General features: G+C 43.5%; 1 protein-coding gene across 2 annotated transcripts in view; it reads left to right on the top strand.

The window, feature by feature from the left end:
* NET1 (neuroepithelial cell transforming 1) overlaps positions 1-24,697 on the top strand; it is a 70,588-nt gene that overhangs the window by 6,499 nt on the left and 39,392 nt on the right. The window contains exon 1 of one of the 2 annotated variants that reach the window (XM_038415109.2): positions 24,574-24,608. The exons of the other annotated variant lie outside the window; for it this stretch is intronic. Within the exon in view, the coding sequence (XP_038271037.1) occupies positions 24,589-24,608 (20 nt within the window). The 5' untranslated portion in view covers positions 24,574-24,588. Of the gene's footprint in view, positions 1-24,573; positions 24,609-24,697 lie in introns of those variants that run through there. 2 annotated transcript variants of the gene reach the window in all.

The raw sequence follows: 24,697 nt of genomic DNA on the forward strand, positions 1-24,697 counted from the left end.
ACTGTACCTACTGTACTTTCGCGATGTTCGGTTTTAGTCACTCTTTTACTTTTATGAACCCAGTCACCAGTTAATTGGTGTAAAATAAGGGTTCTGCTGTGTTTTTTCTTTACAATGGATACTGGTGTTTATATGTTTCCTCTGTTTCTATTGTGCAGAAAAGCTTTTGCCTTGCTTACTTTTGGTTTCAGTTTGTCAAGCAGGTGCAGAGAGAATTTTTTCATTTGGACTAGTTTATTCATAGCTGAGAAACTGAGAGTTAAGAATGCAGGAAGCCTTGTTTTCCTCTTCCAATCTAAGAATAAATGAATAAGTAGGGAGAGGATGAGATCTTCTAATTCTAAAAACTTGGACATTGAGCCAGATTTTCAAAGATATTGCGCACCTAAAAATGCAGATAAATGCTTAATGGGATTTTCAAGGCACCTAACCTGCTTAGGCACTTTTGAAAATCCAAGTAGGTACCTATCTGCATCTTTAAGCATCTGACTATCTGAAAGTTTGTTCCATGGCAATCAGAAACAATCTGTCACCTGTAGTAAGTGAGTTAATACTTTCTTTGTTTGATTGATCTGTTTTAAATGCAAAACTTGCCTTGATAAACAAAACATATTAAGGTAGCTTCATTTTAATACATTTAAATGTGGTTTTGTACATATTTAATTGAATTCCAGTTTCCATCTAGATACATCCTAAAACAAATCCTGAGTAAAAAAGACAACCATTATCTTGTAGTAAAATAATAATAATAATAATAATTCACTATTTTCTAACGTAGTAAATGTAAAACATAAGACTCTGAATAAATGTATGTTAAGCTATATAATTGTTTAAATATATATGTATACTGTAGCTACCTAGTTGGCAAAAAATATTTAGTGTAAAGTCTATATTTGATGTACTTTTCAGTTATTTTCCAAAAAAAAGTTTAAATGCAAAACAAGATTTAAATCAGTGATTTAAATCAAGGTTTCCTGTTTGTAAGCATGATTTTAAATGAACATCTTATTTAAATTACTTTGATTTAATTCACTGCACCCTGCTCTAACTCCCACTAACGTTGATGGGAATTATGCTTGCTGACTGAGGATAGAACTTGGGCCTTGAAACTATAAATTTTGGATGGACATAGAACCATTCTAACTTTTACCATTACAAATGTAACAATTGTCAATTTTATAGTACAACAGCCATAATCATGATCATTTGATAGGGTTGTAAATATAAAAGTTTCTTGTTTTGACCTTGCAAACGGCAGTGACTTGCTTTAAATCAAGTCATTACTAAGATTTTAAAAGTAAAATAAAAAATCAAGGGGTGGAATCCTGACCCTCAGTGCAGTCAATGGCAAAATTGTCAATGCTTTCAATGAAATCAAAATGTTCCTGCATGTTGAAGTGAATGTAATACTAATTAAAGGTACCAGTCTATTTGACAACCCTGGAAACTGACTGACTTGAGAGAGTTATCCTTAAAAGTGTCAAGAGTTTAATCCCCATTATGAATTCCTATAGGCAGCATTTGAATTTTATTGCTTGAGGGGAAGGCAATTCTGTTCTCAGACCTCAGTTACCAGTTGGCTAATGTTACTTGTTGCCTCTTTTTCCCTTCATTCCCTTTCCTAATGGATCCTTCCTGTATTCTATACTTCCAGTCTTGCATCAGCTTGAACTCTACACTACTCTGCTTCCTTGCTCTGTGTGAGAGGTAGTGAATGTGCAGATTGTGGTAAGTGTCAAGCCACTGCATCGTGGAAAGTTTGGAGGAAAGTGTAGGATCTGCACAGAAATGGAAAGTAGTGCTAAGATAGCAATGAGACTAATATATGGAAGGAAAGATGTTCTAGAAAGGAACATGATAGAGATGAACTAACATTATGAAGCAAAGGGGGTGGAGGAATAAAATTCGAAACTTGACAGAGTGGTACAGATAAAGGCACAATGACAAAGCAACTGAAGATAAGTTTAAAACAGCTGGGGGGAAGGTGGAATTGAGGAAGGAAACATCTCACCCACAATGTAAATACACCTTGATGGAAGATTTCTTCTTGTGAAGACTAATGGAAATTAAGTACGTAAATCCCTTGTATGTTGATTCAGTTGCTTTGTCTCTTCACATTCTTGAACTCCCAAAAAGCAGTTAAAATTCACAGATCGCTTAATATAGGACAAACTACCTGTTTATCTAGACTTCCCAAATGTGCCTTCAGTTTCAATTACTATTCGGACTATGATGGGAATTGTGTCCATGGTTGACATGTGAGAGTAGATGTTTCAATCTGCATGCAGTACAAACTACATCTTGCAAAAACTGTAATGCGGAGCTGTCCTGCATCCACAGGTCCCATGCTCTTGAACAGTTCCTGGGAGGACCCCCTCAGTGTGCCAGAGCCCCTTGGGATTACTCTCTTTCATTGCAGTTTCACCGCCTCCTGGGGCTGAACCCTGGAGCCTTCAGCACCCCTACTTCACAGTGTGCGCTCCCTTCAGCAAGTCCACCTGAGTTGGACACCTGGGAAACTTGTACATCCAAAGGGAGCAATGTACACCCCCCCCCCCAAACTGGAGTGACATGTAGTTTTGTAAAAACAGTAGGGTTAATTAGAAGTCTGGAACATTACTGTAGAAAGTCCTTGGTTAACATAGAGAACAGCAAGCTACAGCATAGTCCATCTTGGTCGGTTCATAGCACAGAGCCCTCTGATCCTGCCTTTGTCCCAGTTGAGGAGAGTCTTCCTGCTTCCAGCAGGCCACACTTAACAACCCTACCTAGCTCCCTCCTCAGTCCTTTGTTCTTGTCCCTGGGCAACCATTGTCGCCTGTCCCTCCTCCTCAGCCCTTTGTTCTCTGGCTGGTCAAACGCAGCTGGCTTCCTGTGGAGGGGGTAGGCCATCCATGGTCATCAGTTGCTAAGTACCAAATGTCCAGGCACTTGGAGTGGCCATTGTCTTCTCGGACTCTCCATGGGCAAGGGGCCTCAGGCCCCAGAGAAGCTGGGCATCAGCTACACCTCTATCTCTATCGGATGCATCCGATGAAGTGAGCTGTAGCTCACGAAAGCTTATGCTCAAATAAATTTGTTAGTCTCTAAGGTACCACAAGTTCTCCTTTTCTTTTTTGCCAATACAGACTAACATGGCTGCTATTCTGAAACCTCTATCTCTGGGTCTGTGTAAAGAGTAAACAACCTTTTTTCCTACCATCTAGTTAACCATGCAGCATGGGGAAGCTAAGGTACACACAGTATTAATACAAAATATTACAGAAAATTCCCACCCCTTCATAGAAGCATCCACACAACTCTATAACCCCACTTCTAATTTTGACATTGTATTCCAGTAGCTGACAAACATATGAACAGATTTAAACCATGTAAGAGTTTTCTAACGGTCTCTGGGTTACTATAGAAACTTGTAGCTTGATACTTGCACCTTAGATCAAAGGATCTCTAAGAACCTCAAAAACTGAGATGCAAACTCAATATAGTAATTATTTCACTGGCCACTGAAATGTAGCCATCTAATAGGAAGCATACTTGTGTGGCTATTGTGCACTGTTGCTGCACATTACTAAGCATAGATTATGAAAAAATACTGCATTTGGCTGAAATTGGAAGGGAATTTAGGTGAATTATAGATTGTTCACCATGGATTTAGCTAGGATACTGGTATTGACTACCTTCATTCTTGCAAAAAGTGCTATGGAAACTTTAACTGTGAGTGATGAGAACCTTTAGCTTTACACCTCATCTGTGCCACATGATCATCATGAGGGAGCGTTTCTTTACTAACTGATAGGTCTCAAAATGTAATTGTAAAGCAGGAATCGTTATCAAGTGGGTGTGTTTCCAAGGGGCTCCTTCAGAGACTGTTTCTTGGCCCTACGCTATTTAATGTTTTTATCAGTGACCTGCAACAAAACACACAATCATTGCTAAAGTTTGCAAGTGACACAAAATTGAGGGAATGATAAATAATGGAGAGGAGCTGGGGTTGGAGCAGAGTGGGGCTGGGTAGCGCTCCCTTCCTGTCCCCTATGGGGGCTGGCCCGCCCCCCCAAACATTCCTCTACACTTCCCTTGGTGTTTGGGGGGGACCACTGCAGTAAGCGGTGGTGAGAGATACCTCTTCCATACCAAGGCACATTTTCAAATTGCATCATAAATATATCTAATCAAAGAGAGAACAATGGTAAAAAGAGGAGGAATGTGGCTTCCTCTCAAACAATCATTTAAATAGTCACTTGGATTTCTAGGGAAATTGTACCTTAATTTCCTAGCCTCATAGCTTCTCTATTTCCCTGTCAGTTAAATAAAATGGAGAGTAATTCTCAACCCGTCTTTTATGGTAACTAATTCAATGTGACTGGCAAAACAAGAAACACTGAGCTTGTCTTTTTCTCTTTTAATATATAAAGAAATATGTACATTTTCTTGTTTTCGTTCTAGCCTTGTTTTCCAGGAAGGACACCTAGAGAACTGATGCATTTTTATATAAAAGTCAGTGATGTCATGCAACCAACTGAATGGCGAGTTAATCGTTATTCAGTATGTCAACTGCATTCTAACACGTGTCTAACTCAAATGTCCAAATAGTTATTGGGAGAAAAGTTGCATGTGTTAAAGTTTCAACATCTACCTTCAACTGAAGCCTAAGAAAGTTCACAATAAACAGCTGAACCCACCAGAAAAAAAAGTTGACTTGATGCTACTGATATTTCTAAGATTTAAAAAGGAAAAAAATAAAAACCTCAAACCTCCCCCCCCCCCCCTTTAGGCCTTTTCACATCAAAACAAGCAAAAAGGGCATTAATTTAAGCTTTCTCTTAGCAAGCCATCTTTTAACACAGGCAGCTTGTCACTTCAAAGTATGCTGCTGAGAGGGCTGCCTTGTATATTAGAGCAGCAGTTTCCCTATCCCTGACTCACTGGGGAAACGGAGGTAGTTTTAGGATTTCAGAAAATGATCTAAACATAACCTCCTCCCCCCACACACACTAAAAATGTGTGTATAAAGAGAACATGTTCTGTTAGAGTACAGTATAAGACATTTCAGAAAGTGAAAAGTGTGATGTCCCTAAAAACTGAATGGAACTAGAGTTAAAACTATGCATCAGGGAAGAATGTCCCATGGAAACTAAATTAAATTTATTCATAGGCCACGTACGTAGGGCCCTGCGCAGATACAAAATTTGTATCCGCATCTGATCTGCAAAAATGGTCTGTGGCTATCCACATTCGCAGATATCCCCAGATTTGCAGGGCTGTACACACCAATCCTTACATGAAATGAAATGGTTTCATCTCTGTTCAGTGGGAAAACATCCACAGAATAAAAATCACCATTGCAGTTGTCACTGGCTGTTGGTGGTGGAAGAGTGACCAGTTGTCCTGATTTTATAGGGATGGGGGGTGGGGGGCTTTTTCTTATATAGGCACCTATTACCCCCCACCCCCGTCCCGATTTTTTTACACTTGCTATCTGGTCATCCTAGGTGGTGGTGACAGCCTCAGTAAAGAGGACAAATCTTGAGTGGGCATGGGGACTGATCTCTCCTTTTCCCCTTAGAGATAGAAGAGACAGCTTGTAGAGATGTTGCCTTGGCATTAGTCAGAAAATGTCATTGAAAAGTTAGAAATGCCAGTTAATTATCTTTGATGAACCAAAAGATGGCAAAGGTATAAACATCTGAAATCTCATCTCCCTCCAACTCCCTTCAATTTGCAGTTCTTGTTTTTCTTTTGAAACGTGTTGTTTTTCTGTAATAGCTATAAACAGTTATTCAGAAACTTTTTAAAAAGCAAATAAAGTATCCAAACTTATTCTCAGTACATTAGAAAATCAGGCAAAAGCTTCTTGTACTCTGGCACTGGTGGAACATCTAATGGAGCAAATTATGGACACAGCAGCCCACCTCTGAGAGCCGGGTTGCTGAGTCTGTAATATTTTAACCTCAAGAACTGTTATCCAAAAGCCTTCAGTTGCTCTTAACTGTTGTAGTGGAGTGTAGGATGAGAGGCTGAGTTCTCAGGTAGTGGAGTTTTAAACCATTCAGGGCTTTAAAGATTGACATAAACAGATTGAATTGTATCTGAAAATGAACAACACTTGGGATCAAATATGGTTTCCTGAACTCCCAGCCACTTGCCCTTGCTCAGGAAGTGGGCAGTAGTATTTTGTACCAGTTGTAACTTCCTGGTCGACTTCAATGGCACCCCTAAATGGAGCATGTTGCAGTAGTCTAGCCAAGAGGTAACAGGCAGAGATGATGAATTCAGCGGCCGGAGTGGATGCAGTCTTCTAATTTAGTCATGGATGTGCACTGTGGGCCAGTGCTACTACTTGAGGATCCAGTAGTCTCCAGTCTGCTGGAAAAGAATACATACACCCTTAAATGTAGAGAGGCAGTGTCTGCTATCACTTAAACACTTCCCACCACGAACAAGCATAATCTCCATTTTATCTGGATTGAGTCATAAACAGTTCACCTTTCTCCCAGACCCTTTATCATGTGGGAGAGTACAGAGATTTTAGAATCTAAGTGGACATACAGTTGAATATCATCTGTATTCAGATATTGCCATGCAATATATCTCAACCTTCCCTAACGGTTTGAGGTGCAAATTGAGAGGGAAGGGTGGGATCACAAATATGAGGACTCTTGGGGTAGCAGCGCGGCTGTCTCCACCACATACACAATCTGTTCACAATGGATTTGGGTTTCTCTCTTTCCTCCCCCATCGTTTTTGCACCCCTTGCTGGAACCTCAGAGAATGCCAAATTATTACTGCTCTTAGTGCTACGCCTCCTGCATTAGAGTAGCACCTGCCAGTCCCTGTCTCAACCATGAATGTAATGGGGCTGAAATGCCAAAATATCTGAACTGGAAGTTAAACATTTAAAAAAACCAACCCTACTGAAAAGACATGTTTGAATAAGTACACTCTGTATTCTGTCATAGAATCTAAGGGTTGGAAGGGACCTCAGGAGGTCATCTAGTCTAACCCCCTGCTCAAAGCAGGACCAATCCCCAACTAAATCATCCCAGCCAGGGCTTTGTCAAGCCTGACCTTAAAAACTTCTAAGGAAGGAGATTCCACCACCTCCCTAGGTAACGCATTCCAGTGTTTCACCACCCTCCTCATGAAAAAGTTTTTCCTAATATCCAACCTAAACCTCCCCCACTGCAACTTGAGACCATTACTCCTTGTTCTGTCATCTGCTACCACTGAGAACAGTCTAGATCCATCCTCTTTGGAACCCCCTTTCAGGTAGTTGAAAGCAGCTATCAAATTCCCCCCCCCCCATTCTTCTCTTCCGCAGACTAAACAAACCCAGTTCCCTCAGCCTCTCCTCATAAGTCATGTGTTCCAGTCCACTAATCATTTTTGTTGCCCTCCGCTGGACGTTTTCCAATTTTTCCACATCCTTCTTGTAGTGTGGGGCCCAAAACTGGACACAGTACTCCAGATGAGGCCTCACCAATGTCGAATAGAGGGGAATGATCATGTCCCTCGATCTGCTGGCAATGCCCCTACTTACACATCCCAAAATGCCATTGGCTTTGGCAACAAGGGCACACTGTTGACTCATATCCAGCTTCTCGTCCACTGTAACCCCAGGTCCATTTGTGCAGAACTGCTGTCGAGCCATTCGGTCCCTAGTCTGTAGCAGTGCAGGGGATTCTTCCGTCCTAAGTGCAGAACTCTGCACTTGTCCTTGTTGAATCTGATCAGATTTCTTTTGGCCCAATCCTCTTATTTGCCTAGGGCCCTCTGTATCCTATCGCTACCCTCCAGTGTATCTACCTCTCCTCCCAGTTTAGTGTCATCTGCAAACTTGCTGAGGGTGCAATCCACACCATCCTCCAGATCATTTATGAAGATATTGAACAAAACCGGCCCCAGGACCGACCCTTGGGGCACTCCACTTGATACCGGCTGCCAACTAGACATGGAGCCATTGATCACTACCCGTTGAGCCCGACAATCTAGCCAGCTTTCTATCCACCTTATAGTCCATTCATCCAGCCCATACTTCTTTCACTTAGGGGGAAGGGATAGCTCAGTGGTTTGAGCATTGGCCTGCTAAACCCAGGATTGTGAGTTCAATCCTTGAGGGGGCCATTTAGAGATCTGGGGCAAAAATTGGGGATTGTGCCTGCTTTGAGCAGGGGGTTGGACTAGATGATCTCTTGAGGTCCCTTCCAACCCTGATATTCTATGATTCTATGAACTTACTGGCAAGAATACTGTGGGAAACCGTGCCAAAAGCTTTGCTAAAGTCAAGGAACAACACGTCCACTGCTTTCCCCTCATCCACAGAGCCTGTTATCTCGTCGTAGAAGGCAATTAGATTAGTCAGGCATGACTTGCCCTTGGTGAATCCATGCTGACTATTCCTGATCACTTTCCTCGCCTCGAAGTGCTTCAGAATTGATTCCTTGAGGACCTGCTCCATGATTTTTCCAGGGACTGAGGTGAGGCTGACTGGCCAGTAGTTCCAAGGATCCCCCTCCTTCCCTTTTTTAAAGATGGGCACTACATTAGCCTTTTTCCAGTCGTCCAGGACTTCCACCGATTGCCATGAGTTTTCAGAGATAATGGCCAATGGCTTTGCAATCACATCTGCCAACTCCGTTAGCACTCTCGGATGCAGCGCATCTGGTCCCATGGACTTGGTGCTCGTCCAGCTTTTCTAAATAGTACAGAACCACTTCTTTCTCCACAGAGGGCTGGTCACCTCCTCCCCATGCTGTGCTGCCCAGTGCAGTAGTCTGGGAGCTGACCTTGTTCATGAAGACAGAGGCAAAAAAGCATTGAGTACATTAGCTTTTTCCACATTCTCTGACACTAGGTTGCCTCCCTCATTCAGTAAGGGGTCCACACTTTCCCTGACCTTCTTGTTGTTGCTAACATACCTGTTGAAACCCTTCTTGTTACCCTTCACATCTCTTGCTAGCTGCAACTCCAGGTGTGATTTGGCCTTCCTGATTTCTCTCCTGCATGCCCGAGCAATATTTTTTGCTACATCTCTCTGATTATATACATAAACAGAAAACAATATAACTAAAACAGGGGAGGGGAGACTATGGGGTGACTAGAATATAGTGAATCTCAGAATATGCAATTTGGGTCTTTTTGTTAAGACTCACATTTTTAAAGTTAATTTAGGAAAGGTGCTTGCTGTGAATTTTTAGCCACTGTATAAGGGAGGGAATGCAGTTAAATTTTATTCCTCTGGGTGTCAGTATAAGATAGCAATTTTGATATTTTAGGCTAGAGTTAAAAAAGTAGGTTTCAGATTAGCAGCCGTGTTAGTCTGTATTCGCAAAAAGAAAAGGAGTACTTGTGGCACCTTAGAGACTAACAAATCAATTTGTTAGTCTCTAAGGTGCCACAAGTACTCCTTTTCTTTTTAAAAAAAGTAGAAACTTAAGTGTTGTGTTTTCTCATGTTTGCTTGTACTTTGAGCCCAGTATTTATATTAAAAATCCAGCAGTTGGACTACATGTAGATTTCATTTTATTTTACTAATAAGGGGTGGTGTGTAACTCGTTTTTTCCAGTGTAAAAACAAAAATAGCTTCTTGGACATAGTAGGGTGATATTTCCTTCCCCCCGTTGTATGATTATTCCTTTCATGAGAGTCCTCTCTTCTGATCAGTCTCCTTTTAACCCACACACGCTAAATCCGATTAAAGGTGATTTGCAAAGGAAACCTGAAAATTGAGCCAAGCATAGAAATACATGCTAATCAGCCTAGGCACTTTTGTGTGTGTGGGCTGGGGGAGGGATGTAGCCAGGCATGGGGTGGTAATCATCACATAAGTCTAAACTTTAACACAAAAAGAAAATCTGTACATTCTGATGGGTGGTTCCAGGTTCACTGCAGATACTCCAGATGCATCGTTCTCATTGTGGCATTGAAGAGAGTACAAAACTCTTCTGTTGCATAATCCAGCACATAAGGTTACAATCGAGTTGAATTGTTTTTGCAAATGTGATAGTCTTCATGGTGGTTTTGTTTTGTTTGTAATTATAGCCACTTTTTGGTCAGTTAGGGCATTCAGTGCATGTTGCTGTGTTTTCTCAGTTTACATCTGAGGGTCCCAAAATATGAGATTTTTCACAAGAGCCCAAGTGACTTTCAGTGGGTATTGTGTTCCTGAGTCACTTGAGCTCTTCAGAAGATTCCATCCAAATTTCTTTAAAGCATTAACTAAGGGCCCATCCTGTGAGCCCTGTGTGTATGGCATTTCCTCTGCATTAGGAGCTTTGCATGCTCTGTGCGTACAGGATGGGACCCAAAGCCTACAAACACCCTTGTGAGACAGGTAATATTATTATACTCATTTTACAGATGGGGAAACAGATCCTGAGAGATTAGTGACTGAACTGGGGATAATGCAGTCTGACTGTCAGTATATTGCGCTAATGGCTATTCAACATGGCCTTTACTTCCTCATCTAAGTGGTTGAATTTATTACTGTTTGCAGTTAAGCACCTGCCACCCTCTACCCTAGATATGACTGTGTTTTTATATTAAATAAAGTGATTATAAGTCACACACAAAGAATGTACTTTGTAAACCTTTGAGGAAAAAAGTTGCTATGTATAGTAGATATGTATTTTATGACCACACAATACTGCAAAATGTGTTCTGTTCCTGTACTATATTGAAAACTGTATTTTTTTCTAAAACTGTAGCTTTATGTATATTAGAGAACCAAGCTGGGTGAAGTAATATCTTTTATTGGTTCAATGTGTGTGGGTGAAAGACCAGCTTTTGAGCTGCACAGAGCTTTATGTATGTAGCATTTTGTATTACTATTTAAGCTTTGACCTAATTTGTAGGGCATTTCCAGTACAATTTGTAAAAGAACCTCAGTGCCGTGCTCTTCCCTTGGTTTATTCAGATTTTGTCTTTAACTTGATCACTGCATATAAATGTGTGTACAGCATACTGTATATTGCATTTTATATGATTATCATAAGACTTTATTGCAATACTAGTACATATGCACCAGGGGGCGGAGTTGAGGTTGCTCTGGGCCCTAAGTGCATTTTCATCCCTGTAGATAATTGTTTGTGATGTTTAGATTAGAACACAAAGTGAAATCCTTTGGTACTAATGCACTAGAAATATTCACTCAAGCTTGAATAACCTCTAGTAGAACAAAGCAAGGTGAATTTTTCAAAAGGGCTTTCTGTGCTCACAACTAGTGGAATCTCTCTTATCAATGGGGTGGTGGAGCTTCCTCCAACCCTAAAAACACCCCAAAAACAACTTGACCCTTTTTATTCAAAATAACTGAAAATTCCTGTGAAGCTTTTATTACATGAAATACCTGCTCTGTGATTCTACTGGAATCTCAGTTTCCAAATCTCACTATTACTTCTGCAACACTTATAAAACTCTTACCTATCTCTCCTTTAAAAATTGGAAGTCAAATCCTACTGAGGAAAATAGAAAGGAACATAACGTTGGCAAGTTAAGTGCAAAAGTATAATTAGACAAAAAAACAATGTGAAGAGCAACTAGCAAAAGACAAAAAGAAAAGGAGTACTTGTGGCACCTTAGAGACTAAGGTCATCGGATGCTGTAGCTCACGAAAGCGTATGCTCAAATAAATTTGTTAGTCTCTAAGGTGCCACAAGTACTCCTTTTCTTTTTGCGAATACAGACTAACACAGCTGCTACTCTGAAACCTAGCAAAAGACACAAACTAACAGCAAAATAAAATAAAATAAATACATACATCAGAGCAGGAAGCCTACCAAACAATTAGTGGTGCACTGGATGATTAAAGTGCTAAAGGAGTATCAAGGAAGACTAGGCCGGAATACGCCATTGCATAGAAGCTAAATGAATTCTTTGCAGGGTGTTCACTGCAGAGGCTATGAGAGACGTTCCCATACTAGTGCCTTTCTTTTCAGGTAACACATGTAGGGAACTGTTCCAGATCAAGGTGTCAGAGGACGTTTTGGAACAAATGGATAAAGTAAACAGTTATAAGTATTCACCCAAGAGTTCTGAAGGAACTCAAATGTGAAATTGCAGAACTACTAACTGTGGAAATGTACCTTATCTCTTAAGTCAGGCTCTATACCAGATGACTGGAGGGTAGCTAATGTAACTCTGATTTTTAAAAGAGGCTCCAGAGGCAATCCTGTTCATTACAAGCCGGTAAGTTTAACTTCAATATCAGGCAAGGTGGTTGAAATTATAGCAAGGAACAGAATTATCAGATACATAGATGAACACAATATGTTCAGAAGAGTCAACGTGGCTTTTGTAAAGGGAAATCATGCCTCACCAGTCTATTAGAATTATTTGAAGGTGTCAACAAACATCTGGACAATGCTGATCCCAGTGGATATACTGTACTTGGACTTAGAGAAAGCCTTTGCTAAGGTGTTGGAATTATATTTATGCAGGATATTATCATGACATTAATTTAACCATAAATTCCTTTATTAAATCCAAAGGCCAAATTGTATTTATACAATTGCACTAAACATGCCTAAAATGCCTAAATAATAAGCAATTTACTACATCCAAACCATAACAAAACATTTATTAGCATTTGATCAAGATACTTGCAAACAGGCTAAACCCACCAGGGGTGCTTAGACCCATATTAGTCAGTTCCAGTGTGGTCAGGCAGGTATTAGCAATGAACCCTTTGAGCATTTACTTCTTTATATCCTTTAACAAACAAATGATGTCATTCTCACTTACTATCTTCAGCTAAAAACCAATTTGAGACAGTTTATCCTTATTTCCAGTCTTAATCCAGATAAGATTTATAACCTCCTTTCTCCCCAGGCCTTTCTTCCCTATCTCTTCCCCTCCTTGCTGACCAACTGTTTTTCCTTTGCACCTGGATTCGCATAGGCTCTAATCTTTGAAATAAACCTGTGGGGGTGGGATGATCCATGTTGGCTCATTTTAAGGCAGATTCTCTGTCTTATTGAAAAACATCTGCGGTCACCCCTATCAGTCAGAGGCCTTCTTTTTAGAAATGCCCCTTATTTCATTAGTCATTCTTTGAACCAGACATCCTCCCTACTTCATTCCTTCTGGCCTTATAACTTTTTATTTTCAAGGCCTTTCTTTTACTTGCTAGTTAGGACCTTTCTTAACAACACATATTTCTTTAACCAAACTTAAGCTAACTTCAGTTATCTGATTCTGGGCAAGAAAAAGGCAGATGAAATTCAGTGTTGATAAATGCAAACTTATGCGTGTTGGAAAACATAATCCCAACTATACGTACAAAATGATGGGGTCTAAATGAGCTGTTCCCACTCAAGAAAGAGGTCTTGGAGTCACTGTGGATAGTTCTCTGAAAACATCTGCTCAGTGTGCAGCCGCAATCAAAAAAGCGAACAAAAAAGCTAACTAGGAACCATTAAGAAAGGGATACTTAATAGACAATGCTACTATATAAATCCATGGTACTCCAACACCTTGAATAATGGGTGCAATTCTGGTTGCCCCATCTCAAAAAAGATAGATTAGAATTGTATAAAGCACAGAGAAGGGCAACAAAAATGATTAAGGGTCTGGAACGGCTTCCATGTGAGGAGAGATGAAAAAGACTGGGACCGTTCATCTCGGAAAAGAGACGACGGAGAGGTGAGATGATAGAAGTGTCTGTGACGTTGTGGAGAAAGTGAATGAGGAAGTATTATTTACCCCTTCAAATAACTCAACAACCCGGGGTCACCCAATGAAATTAACAGGTAGCAGATTCAGAACAAACATGAGAAAGCCCTTCTTCACGCAGCGAACAGACAGCCTGTAGAACTTGTTGCCAGGGGACATTTTGAAGGCCAAAAGTATAACTAGGTTCAAAAAAGAATTAGATTAGTTTTTGAAATATAGATCCATTAATGGCTATTGGCCAAGATAGTAAGGGCCAACCACCCCATGCTCTGGGTATCTCTCAACCTCTGACTGCTAGAAGCTGCGACTTGACAATCATAGAATCATAGAATCATAGAATATCAGGGTTGGAAGGGACCCCAGAAGGTCATCTAGTCCAACCCCCTGCTCAAAGCAGGACCAAGTCCCAGTTAAATCATCCCAGCCAGGGCTTTGTCAAGCCTGACCTTAAAAACCTCTAAGGAAGGAGATTCTACCACCTCCCTAGGTAACGCATTCCAGTGTTTCACCACCCTCTTAGTGAAAAAGTTTTTCCTAATATCCAATCTAAACCTCCCCCATTGCAACTTGAGACCATTACTCCTCGTTCTGTCATCTGCTACCATTGAGAACAGTCTAGAGCCATCCTCTTTGAAACCCCCTTTCAGGTAGTTGAAAGCAGCTATCAAATCCCCCCTCATTCTTCTCTTCTGCAGACTAAACAATCCCAGCTCCCTCAGCCTCTCCTCATAAGTCATGTGCTCTAGACCCCTAATCATTTTTGTTGCCCTTCGCTGTACTCTTACCAATTTATCCACATCCTTCCTGTAGTGTGGGGCCCAAAACTGGACACAGTACTCCAGATGAGGCCTCACCAGTGTCGAATAGAGGGGAACGATCACGTCCCTCGATCTGCTCGCTATGCCCCTACTTATACATCCCAAAATGCCATTGGCCTTCTTGGCAACAAGGGCACACTGCTGACTCATATCCAGCTTCTCGTCCACTGTCACCCCTAGGTCCTTTTCCGCAGAACTGCTGCCGAGCCATTCGGTCCCTAGTCTGTAGCGGTGCATTGGATTCTTCCATCCTAAGTGCAGGACCCTGCATTTATCCTTATTGAACCTCATTAGATTTCTTTTGGCCCAATCCTCCAATTTGTCTAGGTCCTTCTGTATCCTATCCCTCCCCTCCAGCGTATCTACCACTCCTCCCAGTTTAGTATCATCTGCAAATTTGCTGAGAGTGCAATCCACACCATCCTCCAGATCATTTATGAAGATATTGAACAAAACGGGCCCCAGGACCGACCCCTGGGGCACTCCACTTGACACCGGCTGCCAACTAGACATGGAGCCATTGATCACTACCCGTTGAGCCCGACAATCTAGCCAGCTTTCTACCCACCTTATAGTGCATTCATCCAGCCCATACTTCCTTAACTTGCTGACAAGAATGCTGTGGGAGACCGTGTCAAAAGCTTTGCTAAAGTCAAGAAACAATACATCCACTGCTTTCCCTTCATCCACAGAACCAGTAATCTCATCATAAAAGGCGATTAGATTAGTCAGGCATGACCTTCCCTTGGTGAATCCATGCTGACTGTTCCTGATCACTTTCCTCTCCTCTAAGTGCTTCAGGATTGATTCTTTGAGGACCTGCTCCATGATTTTTCCAGGGACTGAGGTGAGGCTGACCGGCCTGTAGTTCCCAGGATCCTCCTTCTTCCCTTTTTTAAAGATGGGCACTACATTAGCCTTTTTCCAGTCATCCGGGACTTCCCCCGTTCGCCACGAGTTTTCAAAGATAATGGCCAAGGGCTCTGCAATCACAGCCGCCAATTCCTTCAGCACTCTCGGATGCAATTCGTCCGGCCCCATGGACTTGTGCACGTCCAGCTTTTCTAAATAGTCCCTAACCACCTCTATCTCTACAGAGGGCTGGCCATCTCTTCCCCGTTTTGTGTTGCCCAGCACAGCAGTCTGGGAGCTGACCTTGTTAGTGAAAACAGAGGCAAAAAAAGCATTGAGTACATTAGCTTTTTCCACATCCTCTGTCACTAGCTTGCCTCCCTCATTCAGTAAGGGGCCCACACTTTCCTTGGCTTTCTTCTTGTTGCCAACATACCTGAAGAAACCCTTCTTGTTACTCTTGACATCTCTTGCTAGCTGCAGCTCCAGGTGCGATTTGGCCCTCCTGATATCTTTCCTACATGCCCGAGCAATATTTTTATACTCTTCCCTGGTCATATGTCCAACCTTCCACTTCTTGTAAGCTTCTTTTTTATGTTTAAGATCCGCTAGGATTTCACCATTAAGCCAAGCTGGTCGCCTGCCATATTTACTATTCTTTCGACTCATCGGGATGGTTTGTCCCTGTAACCTCAACAGGGATTCCTTGAAATACAGCCAGCTCTCCTGGACTCCCTTCCCTTTCATGTTAGTCCCCCAGGGGATCCTGGCCATCTGTTCCCTGAGGGAGTCAAAGTCTGCTTTCCTGAAGTCCAGGGTCCGTATCCTGCTGCTTACCTTTCTTCCCTGCGTCAGGATCCTGAACTCAATTGGATGGATCACTACTTAAATTGCCCTCTTCTGTTCCGTCCCTCTGAAGCACTTGGTGGCCACTGTCAGAGAATACAGGAGACCAAGCTAGATGGACCATTGGTCTGACTCAGTAAGGCAATTCTTATAATCTCTCCAGACAGCTAAAATTCTTGTCCAATCCCTCCTCATTTCCCATCATGATTACTGCAGCCACCTCTTCTCTAGCCTCCCAAACAGCCATGTTGTTTTCTGTTTATACAAAATGATCTTGGCAGCTGTATCTTACTTGCTCATTGCCCCAGTCTCTGAATGCTTCCACTGACTCCCCACTTTATCTTATATAGTTCAAGATTCTTCTCCTAAACTTTCAGCCCCTTCACTACTCTGCTTCTTCATATTTTTGTTGTTTGCAAAATCTTCGTTATGATCAGGTATAGCAATGACAACTAAGAGCGCCCACGCCAAGTTCAGGACAGGAATAGTAGATGAATGAAGTGAGTGTTGAGGAGAATGAAACTTCTAGGCATGTACAAGGAGGAAGGCTATTTTGGGAACAAAGGGCAGCATGAAGACGCAGTCACAAGTGAAATGAGGAGACTCCAATCTTGTCTAAGCACAAAAATTGCATCAGTTGCACAAAAATCTGTCGTAAACCAGTTGAATAAAAACAGTGCAAACCCTGTGTGTGGAGACACACAGGATTGCTACTGGCTTAATGATCTAGCACGGGGTGGGCAAACTATGGCTTGCGGGCCGGAACCAGCCCCCCGGGGTTTTGGATCTGGCCCACAGGATTGCCACCCCTGTGGCGCCGCGCCGCTCCGGGAAGCAGCCACTCCACGTACCTGCAACCCCTGGGGGTGGGGGTGGGGCAGCAGAGAGCTCTGCACGCTGCTCTTGCCTGTGGGTACCTCCCCCAAAACTTCCATTGGCCAGGAATAGGTTACCGCGGCCAAAGGGAGCTTTCGGGGGAGGTACCCACAGGAGAGGGAAACACATGGAACACCCCCACCCCCAGGGGCTGCGCAGGGACGTGGTACTGGCTGCTTTCTGGAGCCGCGCAGAGCTGGGGCAGGCAGGCAGGGAGCCTGCCCTCGTCTCAGTGCACACCGCTGTCACCCCAGAGCCACTGTAGGTACGTGGTGCCGGGCCGGAGCCTGAACCCCTTCTTCACCCCGCCTCCCTGCCCTGAGCCCCCTGCTGCACCCTTTAACCCCGTGCACCCCAACTCCCTGCCCTGAGCCCCCTGCCTCATCCCATACTCCTCCTGCGCCTCTATCCCCTGACCTGAGCCCCCTTCTGCACTCCACACCCCTCCTGCACCCTAACCCTCTTCTGTGAGCCCCCTCATACACCTCACACCCGTCCTCTGCCCCAACCCCTTGCCCTGAGCCCCTTCATGCACACCACATCCCCTCCCATACCTCACACTCCGCACCCCAACCCCCTGCCCCAGCCCTGCAAGCAATTTCCCCACCTAGCTGTGGCCCTCAGCCAAAAAGTTTGCCCACCCTGATCTAGCATATCTGTCAACAGTGACTATCTGACAACATCAGTTGTTTAATTGTTGACATGCAGAACTGCCTAGAAACCCAGAAGTACGAGGAGGGTGCTTGCTTACCTTGTATTTGGTAAGAAAATAACTTAAAAGGGGCTGCCCCAATAGAAAGTAAACATAATACAATAGAAATACTTTTCTTGTAAGGCCAAGGTACATCTTTAATTCATCAGATTTTTAAAATATGAGGTCACTGAGTGCTTCCATGCCACCCACGCTCTAAAGTCTGTTTATCTTAACATCTTTTTCTTGTATAATTGTGTAGACATTACGCTTAACAGCCCCACCCAGTTTTCTGCTCAACCTCCAAACCTCAGGCATGTATTCTCCTTGGCCTTCCATAGTATCTTCTGATTTTCGGTCCCCCTGCTGGGTTTATTTTATGGGCCCCTAATATTTTTTGACTATGCTGTTTTTAATCCACCTGCCCATATAAAATCCCAGTTCTGCGCACAAGTCCCGTTCTCTCTATCTTCCAAAGCAATCTGGATGTTCTTTTTCCAGCCTCTCACAGGATCAGAAGGTGAATTTTGCTTTCCCAGCAGGAGGAGGAGGAGGGATGGCGCTGCACAGCAGCAACCTGTTTGCCTCCTAATTAGGAAAGGATGGTGACATGACCCTTCCCCTCCCCTTCCAGCTGAATGCCACTGTGTACACAGAGTCAATGACCACTCAGTGCAAATAAATACTGTTTGGATTGCTTTTAGATCCAAGCAATTTTTTGTTTGTTTTTATACTGTGTTCTTGCTATTGTTTTGCAGCAAAGGGCAATGAGGGTTGTCTAAATACAAAAGTTATTCCATTTTAACTATACCAGTATTGTTAAAACTGCACGACTTCCCTAGTGTGGATGCAGTTATACTGGTATAGTTTATTCCTGTACAACAAAGGGAATAAGCTATACTGTATAAGATACCTTACATCAGTTTAACTGCAGCCACACTGGGGTTGTACTAGTAACTATTTTTTTATACTCATATTGCTACCAGAAATAGTTATACCAGTGCAAAATCTGTGTTGACCAGGCCTTAAATAAGAGAGATTCTGCACCAACCAACTTTAAAAGTGCATCTTTTCTCAACTGGTCTCTTGTGATGGCCTTTAATGTTTTTCTGGATCAAAATGTGTTCCCACAAGAACTCAAAATAGCTATCTAGCTTTGAATCTAAACATTCTCAGTGGAATAGCACTTGGAGTGGAAATCTTGCTCTCATGCATTTGGGGCACATTGAATTACTTGGTCCTTGTTACTCTCCCATGAGAGCATTCAATATAGGTATTTGAGGCTTAAGTGGAGAAAGTGACATTAAAGTACAACTAATGTCAGCTAGTTCTGGAATATGCTTTTTGCCCTCTGACTGGAAACTTTCTCCTAGTTTGAAATTCATTTGAAACACTGAATGAGTTTTAAGGCTATGTCTATGCTACAAACTTTTGTCGATGCAAGTTATGTTGGTAGCCAGCTGTCAAAGTTTGTGTGTTGCTTTTGTGCATGCACACTTTGCTGTCTGCATTGGTGCTGTGTATACTCGCCAGGAATGCTTGTGTCAATACAAAGTGCAGTGCACCACCGGTTGGTATTCCAGTGTGCCATACTCTGCTGTCTGGCACGATGCCTTTTTGAAACTTTTTGCAATTCTTGGGGGTAGAAATGAGTTGTCCAGGGATCTCTGGGAGCTGGGGTTAAGTTCCCAAAATGTCATGGATGGATTTTCAGCAGTGGGGTTCCAGTGCAGCTGCAGATGGCACAGACATCCTTATTTTGGCACCAGTGCACCTTGCCACAGAGTACATCAACAGAAAGGGCTACATAGCTATGATTATGCACGTGTTGGTGGATCACAGGGGATGCTTCACTGATATCAGTGTGGGCTGCTCAGAGAAGTTGTGTGACGCTCGCCTCACTCGCAAGACCACAGGACTGTTCTGAGAGTTGTAAGCAGGGACATTCTTTCCTGACCGGCAGATAATCATTGCCAATATTGAAATGCCAATAGTCATTTTAGGAGACCTAGCCTACTCCTTGCTCCTCTGGCTCAGGAAAGCATACATTCGCCACCTCGGCAGCACCAAGGAAGGATACAACTCTTAGCTCAGCAGGTGCAGAATGACTGTTGAAAGTGCTTTTGGTAGATTGAAGGGATGCTGGTATTGATTACTCACTACACTGGATTTCAGTGAGAAATATATCCCAATAGTTATAGCTGCATGTTGTGTACTGCAAAATGCATCCGATGAAGTGAGCTGTAGCTCACGAAAGCTTGTGCTCTAATAAGTTTGTTAGTCTCTAAGATGCCACAAGTACTCCTTTTCTTTTTGCGAATACAGACTAACACGGCTGCTACTCTGAAACCTGCATAATATCTGTGAGGCAAAGGGGGAAAAGCTGGTGCCAGGGTGGACTTTTCAAAGGCAGCAAACAACTGCTCCACCTCCACCCTGGCAGCAGCTTTTTCCCCTTTATTAACTTGCGGATGGGCTGGGTGTCATCATTAAATGCAAACATTGTAAGGAAAAATGCATACACACACTTACCCAAGATTCCTCCTTCATCATACTCATCCATGCTTGGCTGGCAGGACTGGCTAGACTGTGGTGGAGTCTCAAACCCAAGTTTCCTGTAAGCTGCGTGACTGTGTAGCAGCCTATTTAGCGCCACGCAGGCGCTTAGGGAACCCGACCGGGGAAGGGGCACCCTTCTCCTGGCTGCAGCCTAGCCCGGCCCCCAACCTGCTGCGGCCAGGGCGCCCCTACCTGGCCCGAACTCAGTCGCAAGTGGGGTGGCGCAGCCAGAACGCAGGTGGCCTGGCCAGAACTCAGCCACGGCCGGCATGGCATGGCTTGGCCCTGGCCCAGACCCAGCCACAGCCGGGGCGGCCCGACCCGAACTCAAGCAGCCAAGGCCAGCCTGGCCCAGATCCAGCCGCAGACTGGCTCAAATCTGGGCGGCCCGGCTCGACCCAAATCCAGCCGATGCGGCCCTGCCCAAACCTGTGTGGCCCAGCCCGACCTGAACCTGGGCAGCTAGGTCCGGACCCAGCCGCAGCCGGGGCTGGCTGGTCCGGACCTTCTGCGGCGCTCCTCCCCAGGCCGGACCTGCCAGGGCTGGGTGGGGGTGCCTATCCTGCGGCCCTAGCTCTGGAGGTGCTGCAGCAGGGAGAGGCACCTCTCCCCCACAGCCCAAGTGCTGATGGGTGGAGTCCTCTCTCTCCGTCGGAGCACCCTCCTGCACCTCAAATCCCTCATCCCTGGCCCCACCCCAGAGCCCAGAAGTATGGAAATTGTTTGGTAGGCCATGAATGCTCACGAAATTGGGAGTTGGGGTGTGGAAGGGCATGAGGGCTCCGGCTGGGTGTGCAGGCTCTGGGTTGGGGCAGAAGTGAGGAGTTCAGGGTGCGGGAGGGGGCTCTGGGTTGGGGCAGGGGGTTGGGGGAGATGTGGGGGTGGTGCGGGCTCCGGGGTAGGGCTGGGGATGAGGGGTTGGGGGTGCAGGAGGGGGCTCCAGACTGGGACCGAGGGGTTTGGAGGGCGGGAGGGAGGTCAGAGCTGGGTCATGGGGTTGGGGTGTGGGAGGGGGTCAGGGGTGCAGGCTCTGGATGGCGCTCCCGGAAGCAGCGACATGTCCCCTCTCTAGCTCCTATGCAGAGGCACGGCCAGATGGTTCCGTGCACTGCCCCATCCGTAGGCATTTCCCTGCAGTTCCCATTGGCCATGGTTCCAGGCTAATGGGAGCTGTGGAGGAAGTGTTTGGGGTAGGGGCAGCGTGCGGAACCCCCTGGCTGCCCCTACATGTAGGAGCAAAGGGGGGACATGCTTCTGCTTCCAGGAGCTGCGCAGAGTCACGGCACGCATGGAGCGGGACAAGCCCCCGACCCCACTCCCCAGCTGGAGCTCAAGGGCCAGATTAAAACATCTGAAAGGCTGGATGTGGCCCCCGGGCTATGCTTTGTCCACCCCGATTTAATGGCTATTCCAGGGAGTCTGAAAAGTACAAGAAGTTCTGAGATCAAGAATAGCAGCAGCACAGGGTCCTATCCAAGTAGTAGTTGTATGTAGGTTTTCTTATGTTCACTGTTTAACTACATCACCCAGCAGACCTTTTTTTCATGGCTTTGCTATTTGAAAGCTCAGGCTACTTCTAGATTACTAATTGCACCAGAGTTGCAAAGGGTGATGCCCTTGCTGATGCTACCAGAAAGCTGGGGAGTAGCTCAACCAAAACAAATTGCCAGAAAGTAGAGCATCATTTTGGGCTTTCTGTATAATCAAGGCAAAGTGTCCTTAGTACTACTTTGTGCTACTATAAATGATATTATTGATGACAGTGAATGAATTAGACTCAATGTAGAATTTACCAGTGCAATTTCCCTATGAACAATGATCGTATGAAGATCTTTGACCTAATTTTTTTCTCTCCAGGATTTCAAGTGCTTCTGTCAACTAGTTTCTCCTAAGGTGGTTTTCTTTTTCTAGGTGTCGTCTTATATATTGGAAGCAGGGGCAAGTGCTGCCCCAGGAACCTTAGTGTCCATTTTTACACTGCTTAGCAGGTGGGGATTCCTGACTGGGGCCACCGGTTACTACTGAAATAGACATTTTTTTAAGTGGTGGGAAATCAAAAGAGGCTCTTTTTGTTAGATTTTAAATTAAGATTCAAAGGCATAAGTATGAAGTCTTTTCTTGTACTTTTTGAGATCTCAAATGAAATGTCATTCACTAGGGTAATCTGCAGTTTTCAAAATGCTTGTATTCCTGTAATATACATAATCAAATAGCATTGAACTGATGTGAATGGTTTGTATTTAAAACTAAGAGCAAGCTGCAGTGAAAACAAAAAAAGTTTGGGAGTGAGAGGGGAAGGAAATAAAGAATTGCTGCCCAGTCTAAAGAATTTATTTTGGATCTTTAGTTGGACTTAAGGTTAAGGGAACTGCCAGATCAAAGTGTTTCTGCAGTTTCCTGGATAAGCCATGAAATATAAGTACAAAGAATGGGTGCAGACTGACTAAATGATGCTGACCAAATGGTACAGACTTAAAGTAAAAAAAATAAAACATGGAGGAAGAAATCTACATTAAATACGAGTGGGAAAGAAGTTGCATTAGCCAGGATAGGTACAGGCTCCCCTGTGCTATATATTTAAGGTTGGAAGGATTTGATTTTTATCAGTAAAGGATATAACCATACACATCCAAAAAACAAAATATTTCCATCAATAATAATAGAAATTTACAGATTGACAAAGTAAGAAAAATGCTGCTTGACAGTTTTAGATATTGTCATTAAATAATTATCTAACACGCCCATAATTTCCTGCAACTGTGAAAATTGAAATTGATGATCAGAAAAAATGCATCAATATTATCTGTCAAAAAAGTTTGTTTGTTTTTTAAAAAAGTTGAATTCTGCCAAGCCTATATATACTCTAATCCAACAAATCCAAATCCAACCTGATATGCCCCTTTTGTACCCCTTTTAGAGTTTTACATGTGCTATTCTGGTCAAACGGGATTAAAGGCACAGACACCTGATGCTCTCAACATTCTGTACACAGTCCTTCTCCCACCCTCCGCCAACAAGACTTGAAACAAAGAAGACTTTCTTTTCAGACAGTCAAAAAATCAGTGTAAACATGCTAGGTAATCATTATGAAAATAATTTGACCGAAACGTTTGTGTTTCTAAGGTCCTCCTAAATGATTACAGAAAATATACTGCAGATGTGCCCATCTGCAATGTCTGTGTAGTTGGCAGGCTTACAGAAATGGCTGCATGTTGCTGAGCACTACTCTTTACCTCTTTTGAACTGGAATTTTGAAGGACATCACCTCACCTAGTTTTGAGATGAGATCATTGGCCTAGATAGTTCCTGCTGTTGTCTGGGATCGAATTCTGAGGGCAATTCTATGTGCTCATAGCTCCTGTTATCTTCAGTAGAAGCCACTTGGGTATATCAGAAGGTCCTACCATTTAGTCAAGGAAGACACTGAACAATGACAATACTTTTAGACAGGTAATCTGTCACTCTTCACATTAGAACCAATCTACTAGGCTTTTTTATCTCTAGTGATATGTAAAACAGTAAATTGCCCAAACTTCCACCCGGAGGGTTATTGGGGCCACTTGTCTCCTCCCTGCTATGTTGCCAAACCTGGTTTGGTCCCTTTTGCCTGGTTAAATATGGGTGTCTGATTTTGTGAATCCTTTGCAGATTACCTTTCAGATACAATGCTAAAGCCCCTTTTTGGCTTGCATTTTGGCAATTAAGCTACACATACCTTTAGCATGGAAATCGGGACTGTAGTAGGCAACACACTTTTTAATACAGAATCATATGTTCTTAAGCACTGTTGAAAAAGTAGGCATGACAAGACTGATGGAATTATTTTTGTCTGGTTTTGGTAAGCCCCTCATTTCCTTAAGCCGAGAGAGCACCCCAAAGCAGATTTCTCTATACTTTGAGGCAGTCTCAATATCCTTTCTCTAGTTTGGAGAGCTTTGCCTCTGCAGAGTATAGGTGCAGCTCTTACATCTGGAAAATGTTTAACTTGTTCACCTAACTCCCCCTGTTCTCCCTCCAAAGTTAATCTGAGCCAAAGGAAAAAATGTACTTTTAAAACAAAATGCTCCCTGCTTCAGCCTACTAGTGGTTTCTTTCCATTGTTCTACAAGCCCCTTCAAGCCCCTCCTTAACTTGGAGAAAATACTTGGTGCAGGTTACTTGTGTGCCTGCCTTTCCTCAAGCTGTATCTGCTCAGTCTATCATGAAGAGAGGGATACTGGGGAGAACAATACAAGATAATTATCTATTAAGAGGAGTCTCCTTTCAGGAATCAGAATGAATAACTCTAACCACAGGTACTAGTCATTCACTTCTGGGTTTCTTAGGGGGAAGGGTTACTTTTCTGCAACACCAAGTTTTTCAGGAAAATTGGTCTCTAAGGATC

The sequence above is a fragment of the Dermochelys coriacea genome, chromosome 1 (assembly GCF_009764565.3).
Source record: "Dermochelys coriacea isolate rDerCor1 chromosome 1, rDerCor1.pri.v4, whole genome shotgun sequence".
NCBI lineage: Eukaryota > Metazoa > Chordata > Testudines > Dermochelyidae > Dermochelys > Dermochelys coriacea.